This window comes from Nicotiana sylvestris, chromosome 12, assembly GCF_000393655.2.
Source record: "Nicotiana sylvestris chromosome 12, ASM39365v2, whole genome shotgun sequence".
Taxonomy (NCBI): Eukaryota; Viridiplantae; Streptophyta; class Magnoliopsida; order Solanales; family Solanaceae; genus Nicotiana; species Nicotiana sylvestris.
The window spans coordinates 165,566,219-165,591,131 of NC_091068.1; the positions used below are offsets into that span (position 1 = coordinate 165,566,219).

At 42.7% G+C, this 24,913-nt stretch overlaps 2 protein-coding genes across 2 annotated transcripts; one reads left to right on the top strand and one right to left on the bottom strand.

The window, feature by feature from the left end:
* The first annotated feature begins 301 nt into the window (after positions 1–301).
* Positions 302–691, top strand: LOC138884069 (extensin-like). Its single transcript, XM_070164809.1, has one exon. The coding sequence runs from the start codon at positions 302–304 to the stop codon at positions 689–691; it is 390 nt and encodes a 129-aa protein (XP_070020910.1).
* Positions 692–23,024: 22,333 nt separating this feature from the next.
* Positions 23,025–24,270, bottom strand: LOC104249623 (pectinesterase-like). Its single transcript, XM_009806092.2, has 2 exons — positions 23,819–24,270; positions 23,025–23,698 (listed from the first exon to the last, which is right to left on the bottom strand). Exons 1-2 carry the CDS (start codon positions 24,150–24,152, stop codon positions 23,025–23,027), a joined length of 1,008 nt encoding a protein of 335 aa, XP_009804394.1. The 5' UTR covers positions 24,153–24,270.
* Positions 24,271–24,913: the final 643 nt, after the last annotated feature.

A 24,913-nucleotide genomic window follows, 5' to 3' on the forward strand; every position in this document is an offset into this window, starting at 1 on the left:
AAAAAGGGAGGTTGCAAATAGAAATAAAGAAAAACCGGGATGACGCAAGCAATCGATCAAATGCATAATAAAAATAGTTAACTGCTTAGGTGCATTCATTCCCCAAATGTCTGGTTGCTAGGTGGTTAGTTTGTGTGGCATTCTGGCAAGTCACCCATACAACACCCATTCCAAAAACAAATTGATCATGGCCAATCAGGAACTTGATGCGAGTGTCATCGATCCTTCAAGAGAGGTGGAAGAGTTGGATATTAATTCGATGAAAGAAGAGATGTATAAGTTGAAGTAGCAGATAGCCGAAATGTACCAGGCATGGGCAAAAGGGCAACCACCACCAGTTTACCCCACCAACCCTACCTTCATCCCGCCGCTGGCTCAATCTCAGGATCATCCTGCCACCGATTCGTCCCCGAGCTTTCCCATCTACCAACACTACCAGAGCACAACTTCCCAAACACCACCAGCTCCACCAACCAAACCAGTTCCATACCCTCCTCCACCAGCCACTCCTGTCTTTGTGGCGCCCCCTCCCGTTACACTCCATAGATCCTCCAGCGAGCCTTTATTACAAGCTCATGATAACCAGTATTACCCCCCGGAGCCCACTTTCAAAGCTCCGGAACCCTATTCCTACACTCCTCATTTTGATCTTCCTATGGAAGCTGAGAAACCATCCAAAAATCCCGAATAGGAGGAGATGTTCAGGAAAGTTAAAAGCTTAGAACAGTCATTCAGAGACATGGGGGGTTGAGAGGTCAAGTAAGTGTGGCTTACAAAGACCTATATCTATTTCCAGATGTGCAATTGTCGGCAGGGTTTAAGATGCCCAAGTTTGATTTGTACGATGGGCACGGTGATCCAGTAGCGCACTTGAGAGGGTTTTGTAGCAAAATGAGGGGAGCTGGAGGGAAATATGAATTGCTAATGGCATATTTCAGCCAGAGTCTGGGTGGTTCAGCATTGGAATGGTATACCCGGCAGGATCACGGAAGGTGGTACACATGGGATGATCTAGCCTAGGCATTTGCTTGTCACTTCCAGTACAATCTTGAGATTATTCCGGATCGGCTGTCTTTGACAAAGATTGAGAAAAAGCACAATGAAAGCTTTAGGGAGTATGGTTTTCAGTGGAGAGAGCAAGCAGCGAGGGTTGACCCTCCGATGAAAGAAAGTGAAATGGTGGATTATTTTTTGCAAGCCTTAGAGCCCACTTATTTTGGTCACTTAGTATCAGCGATAGGCAAGTCCTTCAATGAAGTGGTGAAAATGGGAGTCATAGTAGAAGAGGGACTCAAGTCAAACAAAATCATGAGCTACTTAGCTATTAAGGAAACCACCCAGGCTATCCAAAACGGTACCGGAAGAGTACTTGGAAAGAAGAAGAAAGAGGATGTCGCGACGATCGAGTCAGGAGCTTGGTTCGGACCCAGAGGCCCATCAGATTACTATAACCAGCCTCGACCCCACCACCAAACCTACCTTCATACCCCATATAGCCCACCATAACACTATTACCCACCACCAGACCCCTATTTTTCTGTCCATCACGCACAAACATACACTCAACCTCCTGCCCACGCACAATGGCATGCGCCAGCTACACAAAATACATACCCAGCTACACAAAATGCCTATCCACCCCCAAGAGCCTACCGAAATCCCCCTGCAATAGGTTTTCGGCCTAATCAAGCTTTTAAGAACAAGAGGTTGCAGAAGAAGAAGAATTTTACTCCATTGCGAGAATCATATACTAGTCTATTCCACCGGTTGAGACAATTGGGTATGCTGAATCCTATTGAGCCAAAACTGCCAAATCTTCCCCCGAGAAGTCTTGATCACTCCGTGAGTTGCGAATATTGTTCTGGCACTTTGGGGCAAAACACAGAGAAATGCTGGCAATTGAAAATAGCTATTTAAGAGCTCATTGATACCAATCGGATTGAGGTCCAGGCTCCGGAGGCGCCCAATATCAACCAGAATCTGTTGTCGGCCCATCATGAGATAAATATGATTGAGATAGTGCATATGAGAGGAGAGACCAAGAAGCCTTCACAGACCATCATGATGATTCAGTCCAGTGAGGTTAGGCCAATTGAAAAGCCAACAAATGAGAAGTCAGTGATCAAGTTGAAAGGGACAGACAGTAAATCATTTGTGGTAGTCGAGAAAGGGTCCTCAAGTGAGGTTGCAGTGAAACAAGAAAAAGCAAAAGTGGTGGTACCAGGGGTAGCAAACAAGCTTGTTGTAGTTGTGGAGGGTACTCACACAGAACTTGTCATTATCAAACCTGTAACTCAGCTACCAATAGTCAACAGCAAGGTCGTCCCTTGGAATTATGAACGAGTGACAGTGACTTACAGAGGGAAAGAAGTTAAAGAAGAAGTCTGTGAAACCCATGGTTTGACTCGATCGGGGCGATGCTTTGCCCTCGAGGAGCTAAGAAAAGCCAAAACCTCCAAAGATAACCTGGTGCTGGTGAAGACAGTTGTGACTGAAGAAGAAGCGGAAGTGTTTTTGAGGAAGATGAAAGTGCAGGACTATTCCATTATAGAGCAGTTGAGGAAGATACCTGCTCAGATTTCACTGTTGTCATTATTGATCCATTCAGACGAGCACCATCGGGCTTTGATGAAGATATTGAATGAGGCCCACGTTCCTGACAAAATCTCAATAAACCATTTGGAAAAGATAGCCAAATGGATCTTCGAGGTAAACAGAGTCACTTTTTCTGACGATGAGCTACCTGTGGAGGGTACTGAGCATAATAGATCCCTTTACCTTATAGTGAAATGCGAAGATTCCGTGGTTACTCGGGTATTGGTCGACAATAGTTCTAGTATGAACATTTGCCCTCTCTCTACTTTAAACAAGTTGAAAGTGGATAATGAAAGAATTCACAAGAACAGTATCTGCGTTCGGGGATTCGACAGTGGAGGGAAAAATTCAGTCGGTGATATAGTGATGGAGCTGACAATAGGACCAGTTGAATTTACCATGGAGTTTCAGGTGTTAGATGTGGCTGTTTCTTACAATCTGTTGTTGGGTCGACCCTAGATTCATGCTGCCAAAGCAGACTGGTCTATACTGCATCAGATGGTAAAGTTTGAATGGGATAGACAGGAAATTATTATGCACTACAAGGATAATTTGTGTGCTCCCGGTGATGCCATTGTTCCGTTCATTGAGGTTGAAGATGATAAGGGTCCTTGGGTCTACCAGGTTTTTGACACGGTGTCGGTAGAGAAAATTCCAGAAGGGAAGTGCGTCCCAATTCCGAGGGTAGCTACTGCATCAGTCATGGTAGCCGTTGAAATATTGAAAAATGGTTTTGTACCGGGCAAGGGTTTGGGTGTATCTCTGCAAGGCATCGTACAGCCGGTTTCTCTTCCTAAAAATTTGGATACATTTGGTTTGGGATTCAATCCCACAGTCGCAGACATGAGAAGAGCTAGAAAAGTGAAATAGAGGGCATGGGCTCTTCCAAAGCCCGCCCCGCGTCTTTCCAGATCATTTGTCAGGCCTGGTACCAGAAAGCGCCTGGTGCCGACGGTTCCCAGTTCAGTGGTTGATGTGGGTGGAGATTTGATTGAAAAGTTTGAGAGGTGAACATGTTTGAAGCTGGAGAGGGTTCGAGTAAAGCGGATGTACAGTTTGTTGGGCCTAGTGCAAAGATTAATAATTGGGAAGCTACTCCTCTTTCTACTCGGAGGGAGTTTTGGTAATTTGCTTTGATTTTCTTCTAGTTTATCTGGATTATTCCAGGGTTGTAATTCAGATTCTATGTTCCATCCGTTTGGATGTATAAACCTTGTTATCTTTAGTTTTAATGAAATGCAATTTCCCTTTTTCTTCATTCTTGATAGTTTTGTTTTTGTTTTTCGTTTCTTCCTTGTACAGTTCTTTTTATGTTGGTTTCAATGACATGATATGCATGAAGAATCTTTGGCCCAGTCTTAAAATCCAATCTAATTCTAAAATAATAATACAAGAAATATAGTGTGATGATGAATTGGAAAATGATGTTGATGAGGCCTTTGAAGAGATTAGTAAAGAATTAAGCCATTTTGAAGAAAAACCCAAGCCTAACTTGAACGATACAGAAGTAGTCAATTTAGGGGACTTAGATAATGTCAGAGAAACTAAGATAAGTGTCCACCTTGATCCACAGATCAGAGAGGAAATCATCAAGGCATTGTTTGAATACAAAGATATCTTTTCATGGTCATATGACGACATGCCGGGTTTAAGCACTGACTTGGTGGTTCACAAATTTTCCATTGACCCAGCATTCCCTCCCGTCAAGCAGAAGTTGAGGAAATTTAAAACAGACATGAGGGTAAAGATTAAAGAAGAGGTCACAAAGCAGTTTGAGGCAAAGGTCATTCGAGTCACGCGGTATCCCACTTGGTTAGCCAATGTCGTGCCTGTACCAAAGAAGGATGGTAAGACCAGGGTATATGTTGATTACCGTGATCTCAACAAGGCGAGTCCCAAGGACAACTTCTCACTACCAAATATCCACATTCTAATTGACAATTGCGCCAAACATGAGATTGGGTCTTTTGTGGATTGCTATACGGGCTATCATTAGATCTTAATGGATGAGGAAGATGCAAAAAAGACGGCATTCATTACACCATGGGGTACGTACTGCTATTGGGTCATGCCATTCGGTTTGAAAAATGCTGGGACAACTTACATGAGGGCAATGACGACCATATTTCACGACATGATACACAAGGAGATCGAGGTTTATGTGGATGATGTGATCATAAAGTCCAAAAAGCAGTCTGACCACATCAGAGATCTGAGAAAGTTCTTCCAAAGGCTTCGCAGGTACAATCTTAAGCTCAATCCTGAAAAGTGTGCATTTGGTGTTCTGTCTGGAAAGTTGTTGGGATTCATAGTCAATCGTTGAGGTATTGAATTGGACCTGCCAAAGATCAAAGCTATCCTAGAGTTTCCACCCCAAGGAACAAGACTGAGGTGATGAGTCTGTTGGAGAGGTTGAATTACATCAGCAGGTTTATTGCTCAGCTTACGATGACTTGTGAGCCTATATTCAAGCTGTTGAAGAAGGATGTTGCAGTTAGGTGGACAGATGCTTGTCAAGAAGCATTTGATAAGATAAAGGGGTACTTGTCAAACCCACCTGTGTTGGTCCCGCCAGAACCGGGGAGATCTTTGATTCTGTATTTGACGGTTTTGGACAATTCATTCGGTTGCGTATTGAGCCAGCATGACATCACCGGTAGGAAAGAGCAGGCCATATATTATCTCAGCAATAAGTTCACATCTTGAGAGGTTAAGTACACTCACTTTGAGAGGACATGTTGCGACCTAACTTGGGTAGCATAGAAGTTGAAACATTATTTGTCATCTTACACTACTTACCTCATCTTTCGCTTGGATCCGTTGAAGTATATCTTCTAGAAGCCTATGCCTATAGGGAGGCTCGCAAAATGGCAGATCTTACTAACAGAATTTGACATAGTCTATGTGACTCGGACTGCGATGAAAGCACAAGCATTGGCTGACCATTTGGCCGAGAACCTGGTGGATTAAGAATATGAACCTTTGAAAACTTATTTCCCTGATGAAGAAGTGATGCATATTGATGAGATGGAACAGGTTGAAAAGCCAGGATGGAAACTTTTCTTTGATGGGCTGCTAAAATGAAAGGCATTGGGATAGGAGCTGTATTGATTTCTGAAATAGGACTTCACTGCCCTGCCACGGCTCAGCTTCGTTTCTACTGTACTAACAACATGGCGGAGTACGAGGCATGCATTTTGGGTTTGAGGTTAGCTGCAGACATGGGTGTCCAGGAAGTCTTGGTCTTGGGGGACTCGGACCTTCTGGTGCACCAGATTCACGGAGAATGGGAAACACGAGATTTGAAACTCATACCGTACTGGCAATGATTGCATGATCTTTGTTAACGGTTTCGATCAGTAGAGTACAGGCATATTCTAAGGATCCATAATGAGGTTGCTGATGCTTTGGATACCTTGGCGTCAATGTTACATTATCCGGATAAGGCTTATGTTGACCCGTTGCATATTCAGGTCCATGATCAGCATGCTTACTATAATATGGTAGAAGAAGAGCTTGATGGTGAGCCTTGGTTTCATGATATCAAGGAATACATCAGGATGGGGGTGTACCCGGTACAAGCCACAGGTGATCAAAAGAGAACAATTCGGCGGTCGGCGAGCAGAGTTTTCTTCAACGGAGGGGATCTTGGATTGTTGAGATGCATAGATGCTAGACAGGCCATAACTATCATGATCGAGGTACATTCTGGAGTCTTTGGACCGTATATGAGTGGATATGTGCTGGCAAAGAAGATTCTCCGAGCAGGTTATTATTGTCTCACTATGGAGCGAGATTGTATCAGTTTCGTGCGCAAGTGTCATCAGTGCCAAGTGCACGGAGATTTGATTCATTCTCCACCATCTAAATTACACACAATGTCTGCACCATGGCCTTTTGTTACGTGGGGCATGGATGTCATTGGACCAATCGAGCCAGCAGCGTCCAATTGGCACAGGTTTATTCTGGTGGCAATTGATTATTTCACCAAGTGGGTCGAAGCTAAGACTTTCAAGTCTATAACCAAGAAAGCAGTGGTCGATTTTGTGCACTCAAATATCATTTGTCCGTTCAGGATCCCAAAGGTGATCATCACAGATAACGGTGCTAATTTTAACAGCCATTTGATGAAAGAGGTGTGTCAACAATTTAAGATTACACATCGCAATTCCACCCCAAATCGCCCCAAGGCGAATGGAGCAGTCGAGGAAGCCAACAAGAATATAAAGAAGATACTTCGGAAAATAGTGGAAGGTTCCAGGCAATGGCATGAGAAGCTACCTTTTGCATTGTTGAGTTATCGCACTCCTGTTCGTACTTTAGTAGGGGCAACTCCTTATTTGTTGGTATATGGCATGGAAGCAGTTATACCCGCAGAACTTGAAATCACATCCCATCGGATTGTTGCTGAAACCGAAATTGACGATGATGAATGGGTTAAAACCCGCCTAGAACAATTGAGTTTGATCGATGAGAAAAGGTTGGCAGCAGTGTGTCATGGCCAGTTGTATCAATAGAGAATGGCAAGGGAATATAATAAGAAGGTGCGTCCGCGGAAGTTTGAAGTGGGTCAACAAGTGTTGAGACGTATCCTTGCACATCAGGCCGAGGCTAAAGGCAAGTTCGCCCCAAACTGGCAGGGGTCGTTCGTCGTAACAAGAGTGTTATCCAATGGTGCTTTGTATTTAACAGATATAGAAGGCAAATATGTAGAAATGGCCATCAATTCCGATGCGGTCAAGATTTATTATGTATGATTTCTTTGTTTAAATTGTATTTGTTTGTACTTGGCATGTTTTGAATATTGGAATGATGAAGGCATTTTGTTCTGCTATCTAAACACTTTATCCTTTGTTACCCCCTTGAGCCTTATTTATTTCCTTTCATACCTCCTTTTTTGGAATCAGTAGCAAAGATCAGAAGCGTAAGTGCGAAAGATGAGTAAAGGAAAAAGAGAAAAGAAAAGAATGAAAAGAGAGAGAAGAAGAAAAAAAGGAGAGAATGAAAGAAAAAGAAAGAGAAAAAAAAAAGAAAAAGATAAAGAAGTGAAAAAAACAACAAAACAACAAAAAGAGAAAAAGAAGAAAGAAAAAAAAGAAGAGAAAGAGGAAGAACAGAAAAGAAAAATCACAACAACACAGCAATTTCTACGACATGAATTACGTTCGACCTGGGGCAGAAGTTGTGGTTGTTGCAAGAAATCTAATTCTAAAAGTTGTAATTTTGAACCCATTTGAATTGTTTTGAGCCTTTGATACCCTTTCTTTCTAACCCTATCCAAAAGCCCACACTACGGTCCAAAGAAAGACCTTCTGATCAGTCTTCGAGTAATGCCAAGTCAAGAAAGTAGAGGTAATTCATATCAAGGGCAACACTCTGGTCCAAGCAAAAAAAATGTTGAAAATGAGAGAGTCTTGTTGGTGAAAACCCTCACGGGCACCATAAGGCGACGTGAACTGAGAAAAATCAAAAATGAGAGAGTCTTATTGGTGAAAACCCTCACGGCCACCATAAGGCGAAAGTGAGTTGAGAGATGAACAAATGAGAGAGGCTTGTTGGTGAAAACCCTTCAGGGAACTGCAGGCCGAACAAGGTCAAAGTTTTGGCGAAGAAGTCAGGTTATGAAAACTCGGGGGCAACAAAGTATGGCAACTGAAAGTTGAGTGGTTGGACAGATTGAGCCGATTAATCCGAAATGCATGTCATGATCATTGGTGCCAGCTGCTCTACTCAGATAAGTCTCTTTTCTTTTTTCCCCTTCAGATAGCCTTCCAGTTTTGGAATTTTCTTACCCTTCACTCTCAAAGTCATTGCATTTTATTTCTTTTGGGTTTATTTCTCTAAGATGTTCCAATGTTAGTTTTATTTAAGCAAATAAGAAGGGATTTCAAAGCTTACTTCTAACTTCCAAAGTTGCACAAAGCACAGGGTGGTCAAGGCATTGCTAGAGATAGTACGATGTAAAATGGGATATAAAAGGTCAGTGGAAGTTCCATCGGTGAAACGGTTTAGTAATTTCGTGGGAAATGCAGAGGTTCAAACAGATGGGTCAGAGATGTAACACAATGATTTGGGTATGGAACACTCGGGTCATCCAAGGTTATTGGGGTTTGAAAGTCAATCGGGAAGTCAAGAGGTTCTTGGCCAGTTCAGGGGAAGTCAGTCAAAACAAAATACGATAGTAGAATGCCACAAACTAACCACCCCATTTTAAACTGACAAGATTTTTCTTTGATTAAAACAGGGGCAAAAAGTTTTCGATTGTTCGAGGAAACCCTCTGTAGGGGAAAAGCAAGCACCAGACAGGTTTGATTTTGATTTTCAGGACCCTCCTAGAAAATGGGATCTAGTTTAAAAATTGAAACAATCATAAGTAGCAAAATCTAGCATAAATGTACCCCAAGGAATATAAGTTGGTTTCAAGGTTTGCATGTTTAAGATAGGATTTAACTAAGAGTTGTCAGGACCCTCCTGAATAATAGGACCTAGCTTTAAAATTTCCATTGGATAACAAAATTTAGCGTAAGTTCTGGTGTAGGTAATATAATTTAGCCATAAAATAGTCACTCTTAAGATAAAACTTGATTTTTGATTTTCAGGACCCTCCTGGAGAATGGGATGTAGCTTTAATACTTTCTTAGATAACAAGATGTAGCGGAAGTAATACCTTCAAAAGATATAACTTAGATTTAAAATTGTCGTTTAATTAAGAGTTGTCAAGACCCTCCTAGATAATGGGGTGTAGTTTTATGATCAGCTTAGATAATAAGATGTAGCGAAAGTAATACCTTTAGGAGGTATAATTTAGATCTAAAACTGTCGTTTAACTAGGAGTTGTCAGGACCCTCCTGGATAACGGGATCTAGCTTTCAAATTCTTAGTAATATTTGGTAATATGTTTTAGTTTAACACTCACATATGTGCCCAGATACCAAACTGGGGCAGAAAATTTTCTTTGTTTTGCCTATTTTTGTTGAAATCAGGTACCCACTTGGAGAATAGGGAGATATAATTCAAGTTCAGCAATCAGACGCCCACCTGGAGAGCACGGGAATACAATTCAAGTTCAGCAGTCAGGCGCCCACCTGGAGAGCACGGGAATACAATTCAAGTTCAGCAGTCAGGCGCCCACCTGGAGAGCACAGGAATATAATTCAAGTTCAGCAATCAGGCACCCATCTGGAGAGAACGGGAATACAATTCAAGTTCAGCAGTCAGGCGCCCACCTGGAGAGCACGGGAATATAATTTGAGTTCAGCAATTAGGCATCCACCTGGAGAAAGGGAAAATATCTCAGATTACAATTCAAGTTGGCAACAAAGGGATTTCACCGGGAGAATACAAGTCAACAAGGCAACAAGAACCACAAGAGCAAGTTTGAAGATGTAGATATGATTTTTGTAATGCATAGATCATAGTCTAGTCTAGTTTCTTTTTATTTTGACATGGTGTAATAAGGGGTTCAGTAAGCAGTAGCAGCAGCAGCAACAGTGAAATCACGGCTTCATGGTAGTCCCAGCTACCAAAACTTCCCAAACTACACTGACCTGATTCCTTTATAGTCAAGGATGTGTGGGCAACCTCGGAAGCAGGATGCAGTCAATCCTTTTAAAAATGCTTCCCACGGAGTATTCGAACGGGCAAAAATCACTCGTATCCGCTCACTTTATCTTTACATGAAAACTCTTCGTGTTTTCGAGCAAAGAAGGGCAGCAGCGAGCACGCGATTTTTTTCCTATATGAATTACTCCCATAAATTCAAAACAAAATAATTTTTCCATTGTTTGCAATTTTGTGGATTTTTGTGGCATTTTTTGTTATTATTTGCATATTGTCTGTGCATGTTAATTTTGTTTAATTAATGAAAAATACAAAATATATGGCATGTGCATTTAGGATTTAATTCTACATTTTAAGATTAATTAGCAAATTAGTTGTTTATAAAATTGGAAAAATTACAAAAAAATAGTTTAATTTGCACTTTTAATTTTGAATTTTGAGTAGTTTTCTTTTAATTTGTTTTTTTTATTAATTGTGGTAATTATTATTTAGGTTTAATTGGTGTTTTTGATAGGTTAATTAGGTTTTAGGATTTAATTTAGATTTAAATTTAACTTTTAAAAAAAGAAGGAAAAGAATTATTGGAAAATTTGATTTGAAATAGGAATATAAAAGAATAGAAGGATCAGAATTTGGGCTGCCTTGTTTTTACCCAGGCCCAACGTTATTTCCTCCAAAACCCGTCCCAAATTGATCCCAAACCCAGCCCAGTTTCCCCAATCCGTCTCCCTTTAAGACCAAACGACCCCGTTCCATTCAAAATTAATCTCAGTCGTCGAGGTTTCTTGGATCTGACGGTGGGGAAGTGGGGGTGGGTCAATATAAATCTGTCCGAAACGTTACCCCCCCCCTCCCCCATCTCTCATGTCTCTCACACCCTTCAGAGAACACCCCTGCAAAACCCAAGCCTCCGCCATTCCCACCACCTAGAAACCCCGCGGCGCCACTTCCTTTCACCCTCAAAATCACACCAAGCAACCATTTCCCTCTCCTCATCTCGAATCCCTACCTCGTTTGCTTCAAATCCCCCTGGAGTTTCTCAAATTTTAGATCAAAGACTCAAACCCTAAGTCTCCAAAACGTAAATCAGTGGTCATGTTGAAGATTTGAAGTCGGAAAGGGTTTTATGCATGTGTTTCCATTTGAGAACACGTGATTAAAACTCATTCCGGTCAAAGTCGGAGGGTACCGGAGGTCTGTTCAAGCCAACCATCCGCTTATCTATATTGAATATTTCTTTCTTTTTCATCTCGTTTCTATATTTTTGTTTTCTTTTCCTCGTCTCTTTTATTCTCTTTCTCATTCTTCTTGTTTTTGTTTCATTCGACCAGTTAGTGAAATTAGGTAGCATGAACTTGTTAGTAATTTTGTTTAATTATGTCAAACAAATGTAGGGTCAATTGTCCATGCATGATGTCGTTTATTAGTATTGTTATCTTGTTGTTATTAATTATATAGTTTCATTTTTTTTGGTTTGTATTAAGGCTGACGAGATTTCTCTTTTGGGCAATTTTAGGTTAATTTTTAAAACTGGTAAACCATGTCAAATTTATTTGGGCTCATAAAGATTGAATAGCCTGGAAATGAACTGAATTGGGTTTATCTGGACCCATTAACTTGGGTCAAATTGGACCCAGGTTCTTTTTGGCTTTAACAGTAATATGCAGGGGTGTGAGAGGGTAATTTGGGTAATTTAGTCTAAGGAATCTGAGTATAATTGCCTAGGAAGCTTCCTAGAAGTCAAAAACAACCTTACCTCGTAAATAAGTCAAAAATGCAAGGATGTAAGAAGCAAAAAACCAAAATTCAAAAAAGGGCTAAAATGCAAATCTGATCCCCTATTGTTGCCATATTTCCTTGCCTATAAAGGCACATTTCCTTGCCTTTGAAGGCAGATTTTAATAGATAGAAAATACAGAAAAATCAGAGACAGTTGAAAATCAAAAGAAAACACTGTTCCATTGAATTCCCTGTTTTGATCTCTGAAGTTTTTTTCAATTACTGAAACATTTTCTGATTCTCTGAGATTGAAATGGTTTGAATTCGGATTTTAGAAAGTTTTTTCGGTTTGAATTCTGCTGGGTGGTTGTTGTTCCATTGGTGTTCATCAGCCGTTTTTGCTGTTTTATTTAATCTGAAGCTGATTCCTGTTACTGCTCCACTGTTGTTGGCCATTGACTCCATGTTTCTTTGTTTCTTTTTCGATTTTCAGGTACACTTCTACATTCTACCTCATGTGAAGATTGATTTGAGGAATAAAGATGAAAATTCTAAAGTTTCAAAACATGTTTTCAGCTTTCTGTTATGAGTTCAGCCTTACTGCTTTGTTTTATGGTGCTTTATAGCTTAGTTCAGTGTTTCTTTGTAATTAACTTTTAGTCTAGGCTTTAAGCTTGTTGATTCCATATCCTATTTGGCCTCATTTCTCTTAAATTTGAGCTCTATGCAGCTAAGCATGTGCTCTGCGAGCTATCTCCTATCTATTTTGCTATGAAATTGTAGTTGATGTCCAGTTTTAGTTCTTCTGAGCTTTCTTTCAAAAATTGTAATTGATGTTTAATTATTTGTCGCATGTCATGTAGATCTAGTAGTTATTTTCTTTTGTTTCCTTACTTGACTTTGGCCTTCATGAAGTGAGAGTGCAATTGTTTGATTGGTTCGATTTTTCTTTTTTTTTTAAAATTTAGTAACACATGACCAAGATGAAATATATAGGTAAAATCAAGTTGAATAAGAGCAGCATTTTTTCCTTGAAATTTGTTCAAGATCGATAATGTCGGGTTCGACTCTTAAAGATTTGGTTTGTTAGAAAGCATCATATTGATTTAAAGTGTGCAACTGAGTTTCTATTTTTGGAGTATTGGCATTAAGGATAAAGGCGTGTTTTCGGGCTATGGATCATACCAACTTGGATCTGGTTTTTAAAGGTCATAAAATGCCTATAGTGATCCTTTGTGTAGTAGATTAAACTTTGGTTTTTTGGTTATTTCTGGATATATGTTGAAGGGTCAAATTGAGCTGGACTTGCATGAATGGCCCATTGAAATTTGAATCTTGCCAAGGCCCTTTTCTCTTGATCATCTGATTGCTTCTTGCCTAATTAAGTCACTTAGACCATCAAGTTACTAATTAGTAATGAGTTGATGTTTAGAATCAACTCTATGCCTAAAATCTCGAACTATGTCGATGCCATTCAAAACGGAAATACCAGGACTACAATGTTCAGAGGGTAGTTGATAGCTTTAAAATAATTCGTTTGATTGAGTGGAGGTGTGCCATTTAAGTAACATAAATAGTTTATGGCCCTCCTAAATCTAGTTTGAATACCTTTTAAAATTAATAATTGAGGTACGTCGTGCCAAACAAAAATGACAATTGCATGGCCCTCATTTAATTAATCTTGTTTTGATCCTTAGAATTCGAGGCGTGTTGTTTAGTTAAAATTCCACGGCCCTCACAAAGTTGCAAACGCGTAGTCACCGTGGCGACTCTAAATCTTTAAATAAATAAATCCCATTTCGATTGTCACTTTAAGTTGGAAAAAACTCCCTTATACCCCTTCCGGGGAAGATAAAAAGGAGGTGTGACAAGCATTTTTTCCGATCCTCTGCTGATCGACATGGATTCTTTCCGAGCCCATCGACATATCGACATGGCTCTTTTCTGAGCTCATCGTCGTACCTCAGATAGAGACCGAATTGATCTGATAGGCCCGGGGTGTCGAGACCTCCGAGTTGTATGGAGATAATATGCCGAGTTTCGGAGCTTTCGAGAATGTTATCCTGAATGACGGTTAGCTTTGGGTACCTGAGGGTCCCTTTTGTTTTTGATGCATATAGCTTTTTTCAAAGCGTATAGGATAGACTTCTGTTGAGGAGTTGTCTGTACTCAGGTGCTGCCTCGAGCCTCTGTGGAGCTTTCACGATCGGAGCTTCACGGGCTTCTTTCTCTTTTTAGAAAAGAAAACCATGAGACCGAATATTGTCTCGAGTCGAATGATGGAGTTGAAAGCTTCGGGAAGTCCGACTTCTTTTTTGCGGGGATCTTCGACATAGAATGCTACCTCGAAATTGGAGATAATACGGCTGACTCCTTGAGCCCTGGCTTCTCGTCGAAGGATTCTTCCGAGATCAGGTATTACCCCATCAATTTGTATCGAGGCAGTTGGCTTCTCGGGGGTCACTCCGGGTAGGTGAGTCGTTGTTTCTTCTCGCATATATGTGGGGTAGCTTTGGGTTCTTCAAAAGACCTCACTATTTTAGATAGTTTCCCTTCCGCTTTGGCATAAGGTTCTTCATTTCATTAGGTGCAGAAAAGTATTGGCGCACGTCCTTGCTCTGATCTGTTAGTTTTACCATAGTCATGGCAACCATTTCGGGGTCGGCCTAGCAGGGAGAGGGGAGTGCTGCTCCCGGTGCTCAGGAACTGCGGGAGTTTGCTCTGAAGAACGTGTCATTGATAAGAGAGGAACATCTAGAGATGGTGAGGAGATACTGTGGATGGAGAGGGGGGATAACGCTGCAGGTGCTTTCCCCGGATAAGAGTATTACGGACCCCACTAACGGATTCTTGAGCGTGTACCTATATCCTTTCGCATTTGGCCCCCTTGATAGGGTCGTGCTTGGTTTTTGCTTGAAGTATCGGGTTACTTAGGCGCAAATACATTCGTCGTTTTGGAGAGTGATGCAAATGATGAGGTTTTTTGCGAAGAAGGCTGGGCTCAAATTCACGCTTAACCACCTCGTCAGGCTATACCGGCCTTTTCATCACCAAGGCCTGTTAACCCTGAGGTGTCATTCGTCCACGCCCTTTGTTGTCGATGACGAAGAAGATGGGGATCGAGAATGGGCTAGTTGGTTTATCTGGGTTTGGACGGCCGACATTATCCCTGTGGAGGTTTTGCCATTTCCCGAGGGATGGAATTATTCACGTGAGCGGAGCGTCCGGTGCTTTTTCAGATTTTGCCTATAGCAAAATTAGTTGAGTAAACTATTTTTTTCCTTTTTTGCAGCAACTTCATGGACGCCGGGCAAAGTTCTCGACCTGCCCGACTAGGTCCGGAGGCTGGTGACCCATTCGACCTACGATGAGTGTCGGTGGCGAGCTGTATTCCGTATCAGATGGGGAGCGAAATAACAAGGTATGCGCACATGCTACCTTTGCCTTGGACTTCATATTTTTGAGGTAGCATTTCCCTCCTTTCTTTTATAGTGGCTTTGCCATTTGCAGGTATCAGGTGGTTCTTCGGAATGAGGCAGTGCTCTTCCGAAGGGGAGACGGAGGCATCGTCCTCCGAGCCGAGGGACGATGGAGATAAACGGGATTGGCACCCGCAGTGTGATGGATCTTTTAGTGGCGCTGAACGGGCCCGTGTCTTCGTGAAGAGGGCATTGTTCGAGCCTGCTATTCCTGAAGTATCTGATACCAGGGCGGTGGTTCCTCCAAGTGAATATGCTTTTCCCGAGGTTGGTTCCCCTGGGTTCGAAGAGGAAGGATCAACATGAGTGTGTTCTAACTTCGAGGAAGTCCGTCGGCTTCACTTCGTTGTGAGCTTAGGCGCCGTTTTCCTGTATTCCACCTCCTCCTCCCTTTATTTAATTTTCCTTGTGCAGGCCTATGATAGGCTTATGTCTGAGCTGCTCCATCAAGGGGCCAGGCTTCGGAAAATTCTAGACGAGGGTGAGTCCCTTAGGCTCCTTAGCGAGGAGAAGGAGGTTGAGTTGTTGCATTGGTGATATGAGGTGTACCAGAGCTCTAATTACGAGAGCTATTTGATGGAGCAGGTAACATCTTGTAGCACATACTTCGCTCCTCTTGGACCTTAAGGTTAACCCTTTTTTGTTACATTATCTGCAAAAAAATATGGAGGCCTTGGAGTACCTCAAAGGTAACATCGACCGCGTCAGAACTGCTTGTGGTGAACTAAGGGCTCAAGTGCAAGTTCAAGCTTTAGAGGAGACAGGCGCCTCGGCCAAGGTCCCTGCCTTCGAAGCCCAACTCCGCTTGGCTCGTGACAATGCCAAAGTTCAAGAGGATACGATCGGGAAACTTGAATTCGATCTCTTGAAGATCAGGGCTGAGATAGTTGATTCCCGAGCTGAAGCGGCACTAACCCGAACCAAAAATGATCAAGATATGGCGATTCGTATGAAGGACGCTGCTGATGCCCAAGCCGAGCTAAAACGAACCCTCGACCGGGAGAAGAGGATCGAGGAATACGTTCGTTGCAGATCTCGAAGAGAGGTACTCGAGGAGATCAGTGTAAGGGGCTTCGTTCTCTCGGAGGAATTGGCTTGAGCAAGGGCGGACGAGCGTGACGCTCGGTCACTTCTTCCTGATGTTGCGGAGAGCAAATCTGGCAAGTTATAGCCCTTTGGAGAGGAGTGTAGATTTTGTCGTTTTCCCGCTTTGTATTTGATACTTGTAAAGCATGTTTGTAGATGGAGAGTGCGCCTTTTTGCATATGTAAGATAAGAGAAAACTTGAAGCTTTATTTCTTCGGCATTTCTTTTTGTATTACTTTTGACCAAGCTGGCTGGTTTCGGTGTTTGGCAGGATCCTCGTAGGTCCGAAACTGGTCAAGCAGGCCCGGAGCCTTTTAAGTACAATTCTTGATGTCAAGCGTTGGGGCCTCCATGTTTTGCCCAGCTATTTAGGCTTAGTCTCTGAGTTATTCCCTGACTTGAGCTTGCCCGACCTTCAATCTCTTGTGCCCGTGCGGGTGGATAGTAATTGTTCTTATTTCTTGCCCTTGGGCATTTACCGTTTCAACTATTTTGGGTCCAGTCTCTGAGTCGCATTGCGATTCGAGCTTTAATTGACCCTTAAGTTCTTTCCTGCCTGCATGGGCGGACGATGATGGCCTTTTGTGCTTCGAGTCGAGGTGACCTTATAGGTGCGTGGCCAGGAGGCTCACTCGGCTGGCTGCAGTGTCATTTATGCCGTTTCAACTATTTTGGGTCCAGTCTCTGAGTCACATTGCGATTCGAGCTTTAATTGACCCTTAAGTTCTTTCCTGCCTGCATGGGCAGATGATGATGGCCTTTTGTGCTTCGGGTCAAGGTGACCTTATAGGTACGTGGCCCGGAGGCTCACTCGGCTGGCTGCAGTGGCATTTATGCCGTTTCAACTATTTTGGGTCCAGTCTCCGAGTCGCATTGCGATTCGAGCTTTAATTGACCCTTAAGTTCTTTCCTGCCTGCATGGGCGGACGATGATGCACTTTTGTGCTTCGGGTCAAGGTGACCTTATAGGTGCATGGCCCGGAGGCTCACTCGGCTAGATGTAGTGGCATTTATGCCGTTTTAACTATTACGGGTCCAGTCTCTGAGTCGCATTGCGATTCGAGCTTTAATTGATCCTTAAGCACTTTTTAATTTTCAGACTGGCGATAGTGCCTCTTTAATATATGGCCTGGAGGCTTACATAGTTAACTATTTTGGATCCGGTCTCCGAATCGGGTTACAATTCGAGCTCGTTTTAATCCTTAAGTTGTCAATTTTCAAGCTGGCGATAATAGCTCTTACGCTGTTTTGTCGTAGAGAACTTTTAGTGTGCGTCCCGGAGGCTCGTTTGGCTGGCGATAATGGTTCTTATGCTATTTTGCCTGTGAGCTATTTGTAGGCTTGTTTTCCGCTCGTTAAGGTCTTTTGAAATAATTTTGCCTGACCCATGATCGGTTCCGGAGATCATCGATTTCAAGTCGTTATCGGCGATGTTTGAGCACCTCGAAAGGTTTTAGCTCGTAGATCAACGCCTTGTGATTTGGAGCTGACATGGTCGAAGCTCATTTTTGCCTATTGAGGGAAGCATGTTTTAACCGGTTCTTTTCGAAGTATATTTGAAGTAGTGGCCTGCGATTTTTGTTTAGTGACAGTCGGGCGTCCCCGAGTTGCGTTAATTTGGTTGTATCAACCGTTTTGACCGTAGTCATATGTGTTTGGCCGGAGCCATTTTTGATCCCAAGTGATAGTTTAGGCGTCTACACCGAGGGTATGCCCTTTCGGGATTCTTACAAATACGACGTATAACCTAAACTTCGAGATTTTCATGCCTGTTGAGGTCTTACGGTTTGTCATGCCTGTTGAGGTCTTACAATTTGTCATACCTGTTGAGGTCTTATAATTTTTGTTGTAATGTAGAATAGATCTGGTTACGCCGAGTCTGCCCGCTAGGGGTCTTACAGTTTTGGGTTTTCCAGTGCATGGCGATAGGCAACAGTCTTCGAGTGATTGAGTTTTCTTGGGCTCGAAGGCCGCTTTTCGTGTGCTCGGAGTTATCTTTGTAGGGGATTTATGAGCTCGGAGTTCCGACCCTGGGGTCACGCATGTGCTGAATTGTTGATGCTAAGTCTCTGAGTATCTCGGGACGCATTTAATGGAGAGGCCTTTGTCGTGAGCATGTTGAAATCCCCCTTTCTGCAGTACGAGATGCCGAAAGATATTCTTTATTGCTTGACGCAAACATATGTTGTAAATACATGCCATTTTGTTGTTGCGATCTCGGCCCGCGCGGGCGCGGCTCCTTGGACCATTCGGTCCGGTGCATTATTCACTATTAAAACTTAGTCTGACGCTTCCCGGTCCTTCGGAGGGGATGGTGCCCTTAAAATAAGATCACCACTCGTCATTTGTCTGTAGGAAAAAGCCTGTGATCTTGTCGGATCCTCCTCTAGGGGCACGTTACTCCACTAATAATCTTGCTGGCGAGACCCTTGTTGGGGCAAAAATTCGATCGAGGTAAGAGAGCGCGGCGGGCCCTGCTAAGGCCTTAAGATTTTCGGGCGGAGTTAGAACTTCCGATTGTCTCGACTGGTTATCTGCATACAGGTTAGTGAAAAAATAACAAAGGAGTGAAGCAGTACTTCCTCACTGAGGGATGTGTAGGCAATGTTTCGAGACTTGGTATGTTCCTGCCCTCTCAATGTGTGAGCCCTAATACAGCCCTCTGTTGCATTTGATCGGGCTTGGTCGAAGATGTGATTGGCTTACCTTTTGATCCTTCCGAGGGTTGAGGCATTGATGCCAGCGACGCGCCATATAGTGGGGAATTTCCCCTCGTTGCATATTGCTCCCTGTCGACTTATTTTAATTCGGTCACTTGTGTGGGATTTCATTCTTTTGGTAAAATGGGGCCAATGCTGTCTCCGGGCGGTATGGTCGTGGCCATCTAAATAAGACGTCCGTATTTTGCACCTTCTTCGATGGTATAGAGCCCGGCGTCCCAGCTCGAGCTTTAGATGGGCTGTATAGAGAGAACGGTCTTCCTTCTTGTTGTGGTGATCGTTGTTTGGAATCCGTCAAAGATTCGGGGTGCGGGAGCGATTTGGTTCGTTAGCCCGAACTGCCCTATTGACTTGGGTCCGACATCGTTGGTATGTTTTATCGAACCACATGTATTCATGAACACATGTTATATTGTAATAGATCAAATGGGGGAGAGGGTTACCAATGTGTCAGTGTGAGGCTGAGGCGAAGTCTCGGTGTCCTTTTCTCTAGATATAGGGGTTCCCTCTGGAGTATATCCCTGGACCCGTTCTTCCATAGCGACGATCATTTTTACTTTCCATTTTATGAATCCTCGGAGGGTGTCGCCGCTCCTCCACTGTCGTAGTAATACGCCATGGCTTGTTTGCTTCATTCTTCCTGGTTGCCTTCCTCCCTTAGGGCTGGATTCGATCCTGATCGCTCGGCAACACTCGGTGGCGATTTTTATTGAGTAGCGCGGTCGTTGTTCACCTGAGCTGATGGCCATTTTTGACCCCGTGGCCGCACGTGCCCTGCGGTTCCCTTGCCAAGTTGTGGTTCCTTTGACGGGGTCTTGGTCGAGCAGGCCTGAGTCGTTCGGTATCCCTGGTTTCGCTTATGTTGATCACGATGTTTGGTATGGCACTGTTGAAATTGTACTCCGCTGGGCGGGGTCCCCCTGTCGGTCGTGCCTCATCGAATCTGGTTCTACTGAAGATTCCTCGAGGATGTTGCCCTCGAGCTATTTCCCGATTGTTGTAAGGTAGGTTGCATCTTGTGGCGTTCCTCCTATCCGCGGTGCACGGGTGGTACCTTTATCTGTTTAGCATTAATCTTTTTGCCGGGAGCCTGCTTGGGTACACCAGGCCCAAGGAGGCTTCCGGATGGTCGTTCACGACCCTGATTTATGGCTGGTGCCGGGCATGGGCACCCGACCAGATCTCGGTTGGGTATCTGATAAAGTTTCGTTTGAAATGTCCTGGAGTCATCGGGCATAATTCGTTTAAGCTTCGGGCGACGGCCTGTGTTGCCCAGCCATCCGAAACCGGGGGCGATCTCATTTGTTCCATCAGGGAATGAGGCGCTACTTCCTGCGGCATTTCATTCTCTCTTTGCTCGGCCTCAGATATGTCGGGCCATCCGTTGCTGCTTTGATGGTGTCGGTGTGTGCCTCGGCGGAGGAATCTGCTAGTACAGTGAGTGAGTCTGTGAGGTCAGGCGCTAGGCTGTAGCGCCATATCATGGTGCCTTTTGGGAGTGTTTCCCCGAACTTTTTCAACGAGACGGGCTCGAACTAATCATCTTGAAGGTCGCTGCCTTTTCCCGTGCACGTGTAAGCGGTGGTGCGTTCCTCAAGATCCGAGGTTCTGTCGTACTCAAGGAGTTCTGACGTTTCGGATTTTCATGAAACGGGTTCCGGAACTGCTTCCTCGAGGGACGACTGTTGTATGAACTTCCACGAACCTGACTCGATCCTCTTGGAGAGATCCCCAAGCATCTTCGCTATGGCAAGGTCTGTTATCGATTCGTTGTTGCTTGATATTCCGGGTACTCATTCGGAGCGGGGAGCTGTTTCCGGTGCTACTGTGTTGGAAATCTTCGGATGGCTCTGCAACTGAGCGATAGCCAACCGCTGTGCCTGCAACATTTCAAAAATATCGTGAAGACTAACTTCCTGTGTTTTCCGAGTCGGGGTTTGTTGGGCTTCCTGTTGGTCGATGTATTGTCTGCTCCTATCGGTGTACGAGGCTTCGTCGACCTACTGCGCGCCTTGCGAACCTGTGTCTGCTGGAATCGGCCCAGATGCGTTATCGGGGTTCTGCGATGTCGTGCCAACTGCTGGAACAGCCACACCATTTTCGCCGTGATTTTTGGGGTAGTCATTTTCGACTCAGTTTACCGAGCCAGACATTTTGACCTGAAATCAAAGGATCTTGGACAAGAAAAAAGTGTGAAAGATAACGCGCGTTTGTGCTATGGAACCAGCAAGAAAATAATCACTATTATTTTTAGCCACACGGTGGGCGCCAAACTGTTTACCATGAAAATGGTAACAACAATTAAATTTGTAAATGGGATTCTAAAAATACGTGATCTATTCTCGAGCTAGTTGTTTAGAGCAGTTGATGCTAATAATATGGAATCTTAATGATGAAATGCAAGCTAAAACGAGTTAGTAATCGAACCGAGGGGCCTACTGCTCGATATAGGTCTGGTCGATGGGGGACTTCGGGGTCGATGTCAGGGTCGAGCTCGAGCTATCGGGGATAGCCGGGAATGGGATAACAATTAAGATATGATCAAATGAGGTTCTTTATATCCAATGTCAGGCGATAAAATGAAGAACAAGTGAGAAAGGGATAAATATTAGAGTGGCCTCGGGCCAGTGAGAACAACCAAGCTAGAAAGAAAAGAGAGAGAGAGAGAGAGAGATATTATTGCACTTGTGGAGAAAATGGAGTGACATCAGTCCCTTACAAGGTAGTGTGAGTCCCCTTTATATAGGAGGGAAACTCGGCTACAAGTACATGGGCATTAATTACAAAGTATGGAGATGGGATGGCTTGACGCGACGCCTTAGCATGGGCTCTGGATAGGCCGGCCTTGTTAGACTTAGCCGTGCCTTGGGAGCTTCCCCCACTATCCTGGCTTTGATCTCCGTCTTCTCTGAGTCGGGCCTCGACTAGCCCCGAGGTCGGGAACTCAGTCGTGGCTTCCCGTCCTCGGGGTCTCGAGGCGTTCTTCTGAAATGACTTGATAGCGAGAAATCAAGTCCTCTGATTTCGTCGCATAAAAACATAAATGTGGATACTATATTCTATAAGAACAGTTCATCATAACAATACAAGATTAAAAAAAAAATGATGAATTCCATAGGAAAATCAATAGTGATTTTCGTTATCTCTCTCTTTGGTGGCTCATTCCTTTGGAGATTTGATAGAAGATGTTTGCAAAAAATCTACAGACTACAAATTATGCGTCAATTCTCTTAGAGTGGATCCTAGAAGTTCTTTTAGTGATAAAAAAGGTTTGGTGCATATTATGCTTCAATTGTCTTTAGGCAAGGCTAAGAATATTTATAATCAAACTCTAATTATGTTAAAGCAACCAATGGAGCCCATTTTTAAGCAATGCCTTCAGATTTGTAGGGATAATTATGATCTAGCCGTGTCACAAATTACAAATTCGATTAAAGATTTAGACGAGACCTTTTATATGGTGAATAGTGAGATAAGTAGTGCCATTACTTGTTCCATCACTTGTGAAAGAGTCTTTCACTGAACGGCCAGTTCGCAAGGACCCTATTATATGGTGTCTGCTATATATTCTCGGCTCATGTAATACAAAGACACTATTCAAATCGCAAAGGAAAATAACAAATGTCTTTAAGAAGTTCCAATTAGCAAGAAAAAGAAAGGAAAAATCGCAAGGAAAATAGGGAGACACAAATTCTACAATCAGTGTCATTTTATGTGGTCAGAACGATATGAAAAACATGAGTCTTTAACATTTTACTACATATTTTGCTGAAAGAAAAAATTGCAAGCCATATTAATACTACTAACAAATACTATACTGCTATATATAACTAGCAGAAATCGTGGATTGCAATATCATTTGTATTCATAGCAGATCTAAGTAATGTGGGACTGTGGAGGGTATCCATTTATCACCCTGAATAAAATTCCTGACTGTGAAACTTGATGTGACATTAGGATCATTAGTGATACGCGCCCATGTTACACGTCCCGTTGTGTTTGCACCAGGTCCTCTATTTTTGAATTCCATATAGAATGGGCGAACTAGGGTCTCTCCTTGAAACTCTATCCAGCCTTTTGGATTTATCAATAGGTCTATGGAACTCTGCATGATCACAGTAGTTGAAAAGTTACCCCATGGCCGCCCTAAATACATAGTCACATTATCCGCATCGGGAGTTGCTAATTGTAACGTGCAATTTTGCAACACGAATCCTGATGCTTCTTTCTCGCCATTTTTCTGTTGTGCTGTGATGGTAATATATTGGCCAGGAAGTGGCATACGTGCTTCAACTAAACAATTTTGGAACACCGCAACTGCATCGCCACAGATAAAGTCAACAGTGCCCAAAATTGTACACTCCCTGTAGAACTGCTTGCCAGAGTGTGCGTATAAGGTGTCCTGAAAACCGTCGAATTTACACCTATAGAAGGTGCATGAATCAGCAGTTGCTCTTAAAGCTACTGCCTGTTGCATCTGAGCTCCAGCAATGTTTCGAAAAGTGATGTCTTGCGCCATGAATCCTTGCCCATTCACTCCTTCAAAGAGAAACCAAATTAAACTGTCATCAGATCAATGATGCAAATACTGTTGCATGCAAACGTAATACTACGTGATATGATTAATCGGAGTAAATTAAGAACAATCAGTATAATTACCTACTGTAGCACTGTCATACGTCCGGATGCCACCTCCATAGCTTTTATTCCCTGATATTATGGTTTTGTCCATTCCTTCTCCGATGAGAACTATGTTTGTTTTCCATTCTTCGATTTGGACATATTCGTTGTAGGTTCCTTGTTTTATTAGGATGTAGTATTTTGTAATGCTGCTGTTTGGAGCTGCCGAAACTGCAGCCATTATTGTCGTATAATTGCCTGATCCATCTAATGCTACTATTGCATTAGGTGGCTGTGTTATTTGTTGGCATCCTCCTCGGCATAAAATGCAGGCTAACAAAATCATGACCATAGTAGTGGTGAAGTACGCCATTGATGCAAAATAGCAACAATAATCAAATGCACTAAAACCGTGCAAGAGAATTTTAATGAAAGCAGTAATTTCGTCACTCTTTGATTTTTTTCGACAACAGAAACTCAATTGATCAATAGGAAGGAGAAAATATTGAAACTTGGAATGAAGGATCAAAGGAAGTTGAACATCAATATATAGCAACACTAGTTGGTCTAGTGACGAAGAAATGGTAGGGAAATATTAAGAATAATGGACATTTTTGGGGTAAGTTTTTACCCTAGTTGGGGTATAACTTAGGATAATGTAGTATAACTAATATTATTCTGTTTATAAGCGAATAAATATGTTCATAATAGAGCAATGGAGAAAATGGTATACCTCTGCTTTTATTGTATGTTGGATCTTTATCTATGGTTATCCTTTACAAGTTAAAAATTTAATTACGCATATCATATATCCTTTTCATCAAGTTATTAATTAATGGCAACGAATTGATTTGCACTATCAAGTTTTTCTTTCTTAATCGTCTAGCTTCCGGCTACACGCATAAAATATCAATAGACATATATATCTAAATCTCTCTTTTCAAGTAACTTTTTTTTCCTCTTTGTCAAAGCCAACATCTTTCATGCTACTTACAGTAGTAGTAATTAATTAGTAAACAGTATTTTAAAGAGCGAAGTGTGAACTGAGATGTTTTACTTAACGTGGGGTGAGGCATAAGTCTCAAAACATGAAGGGTTTTAAGTTTGGGCGAGGATTTTATTTGACCATTATGA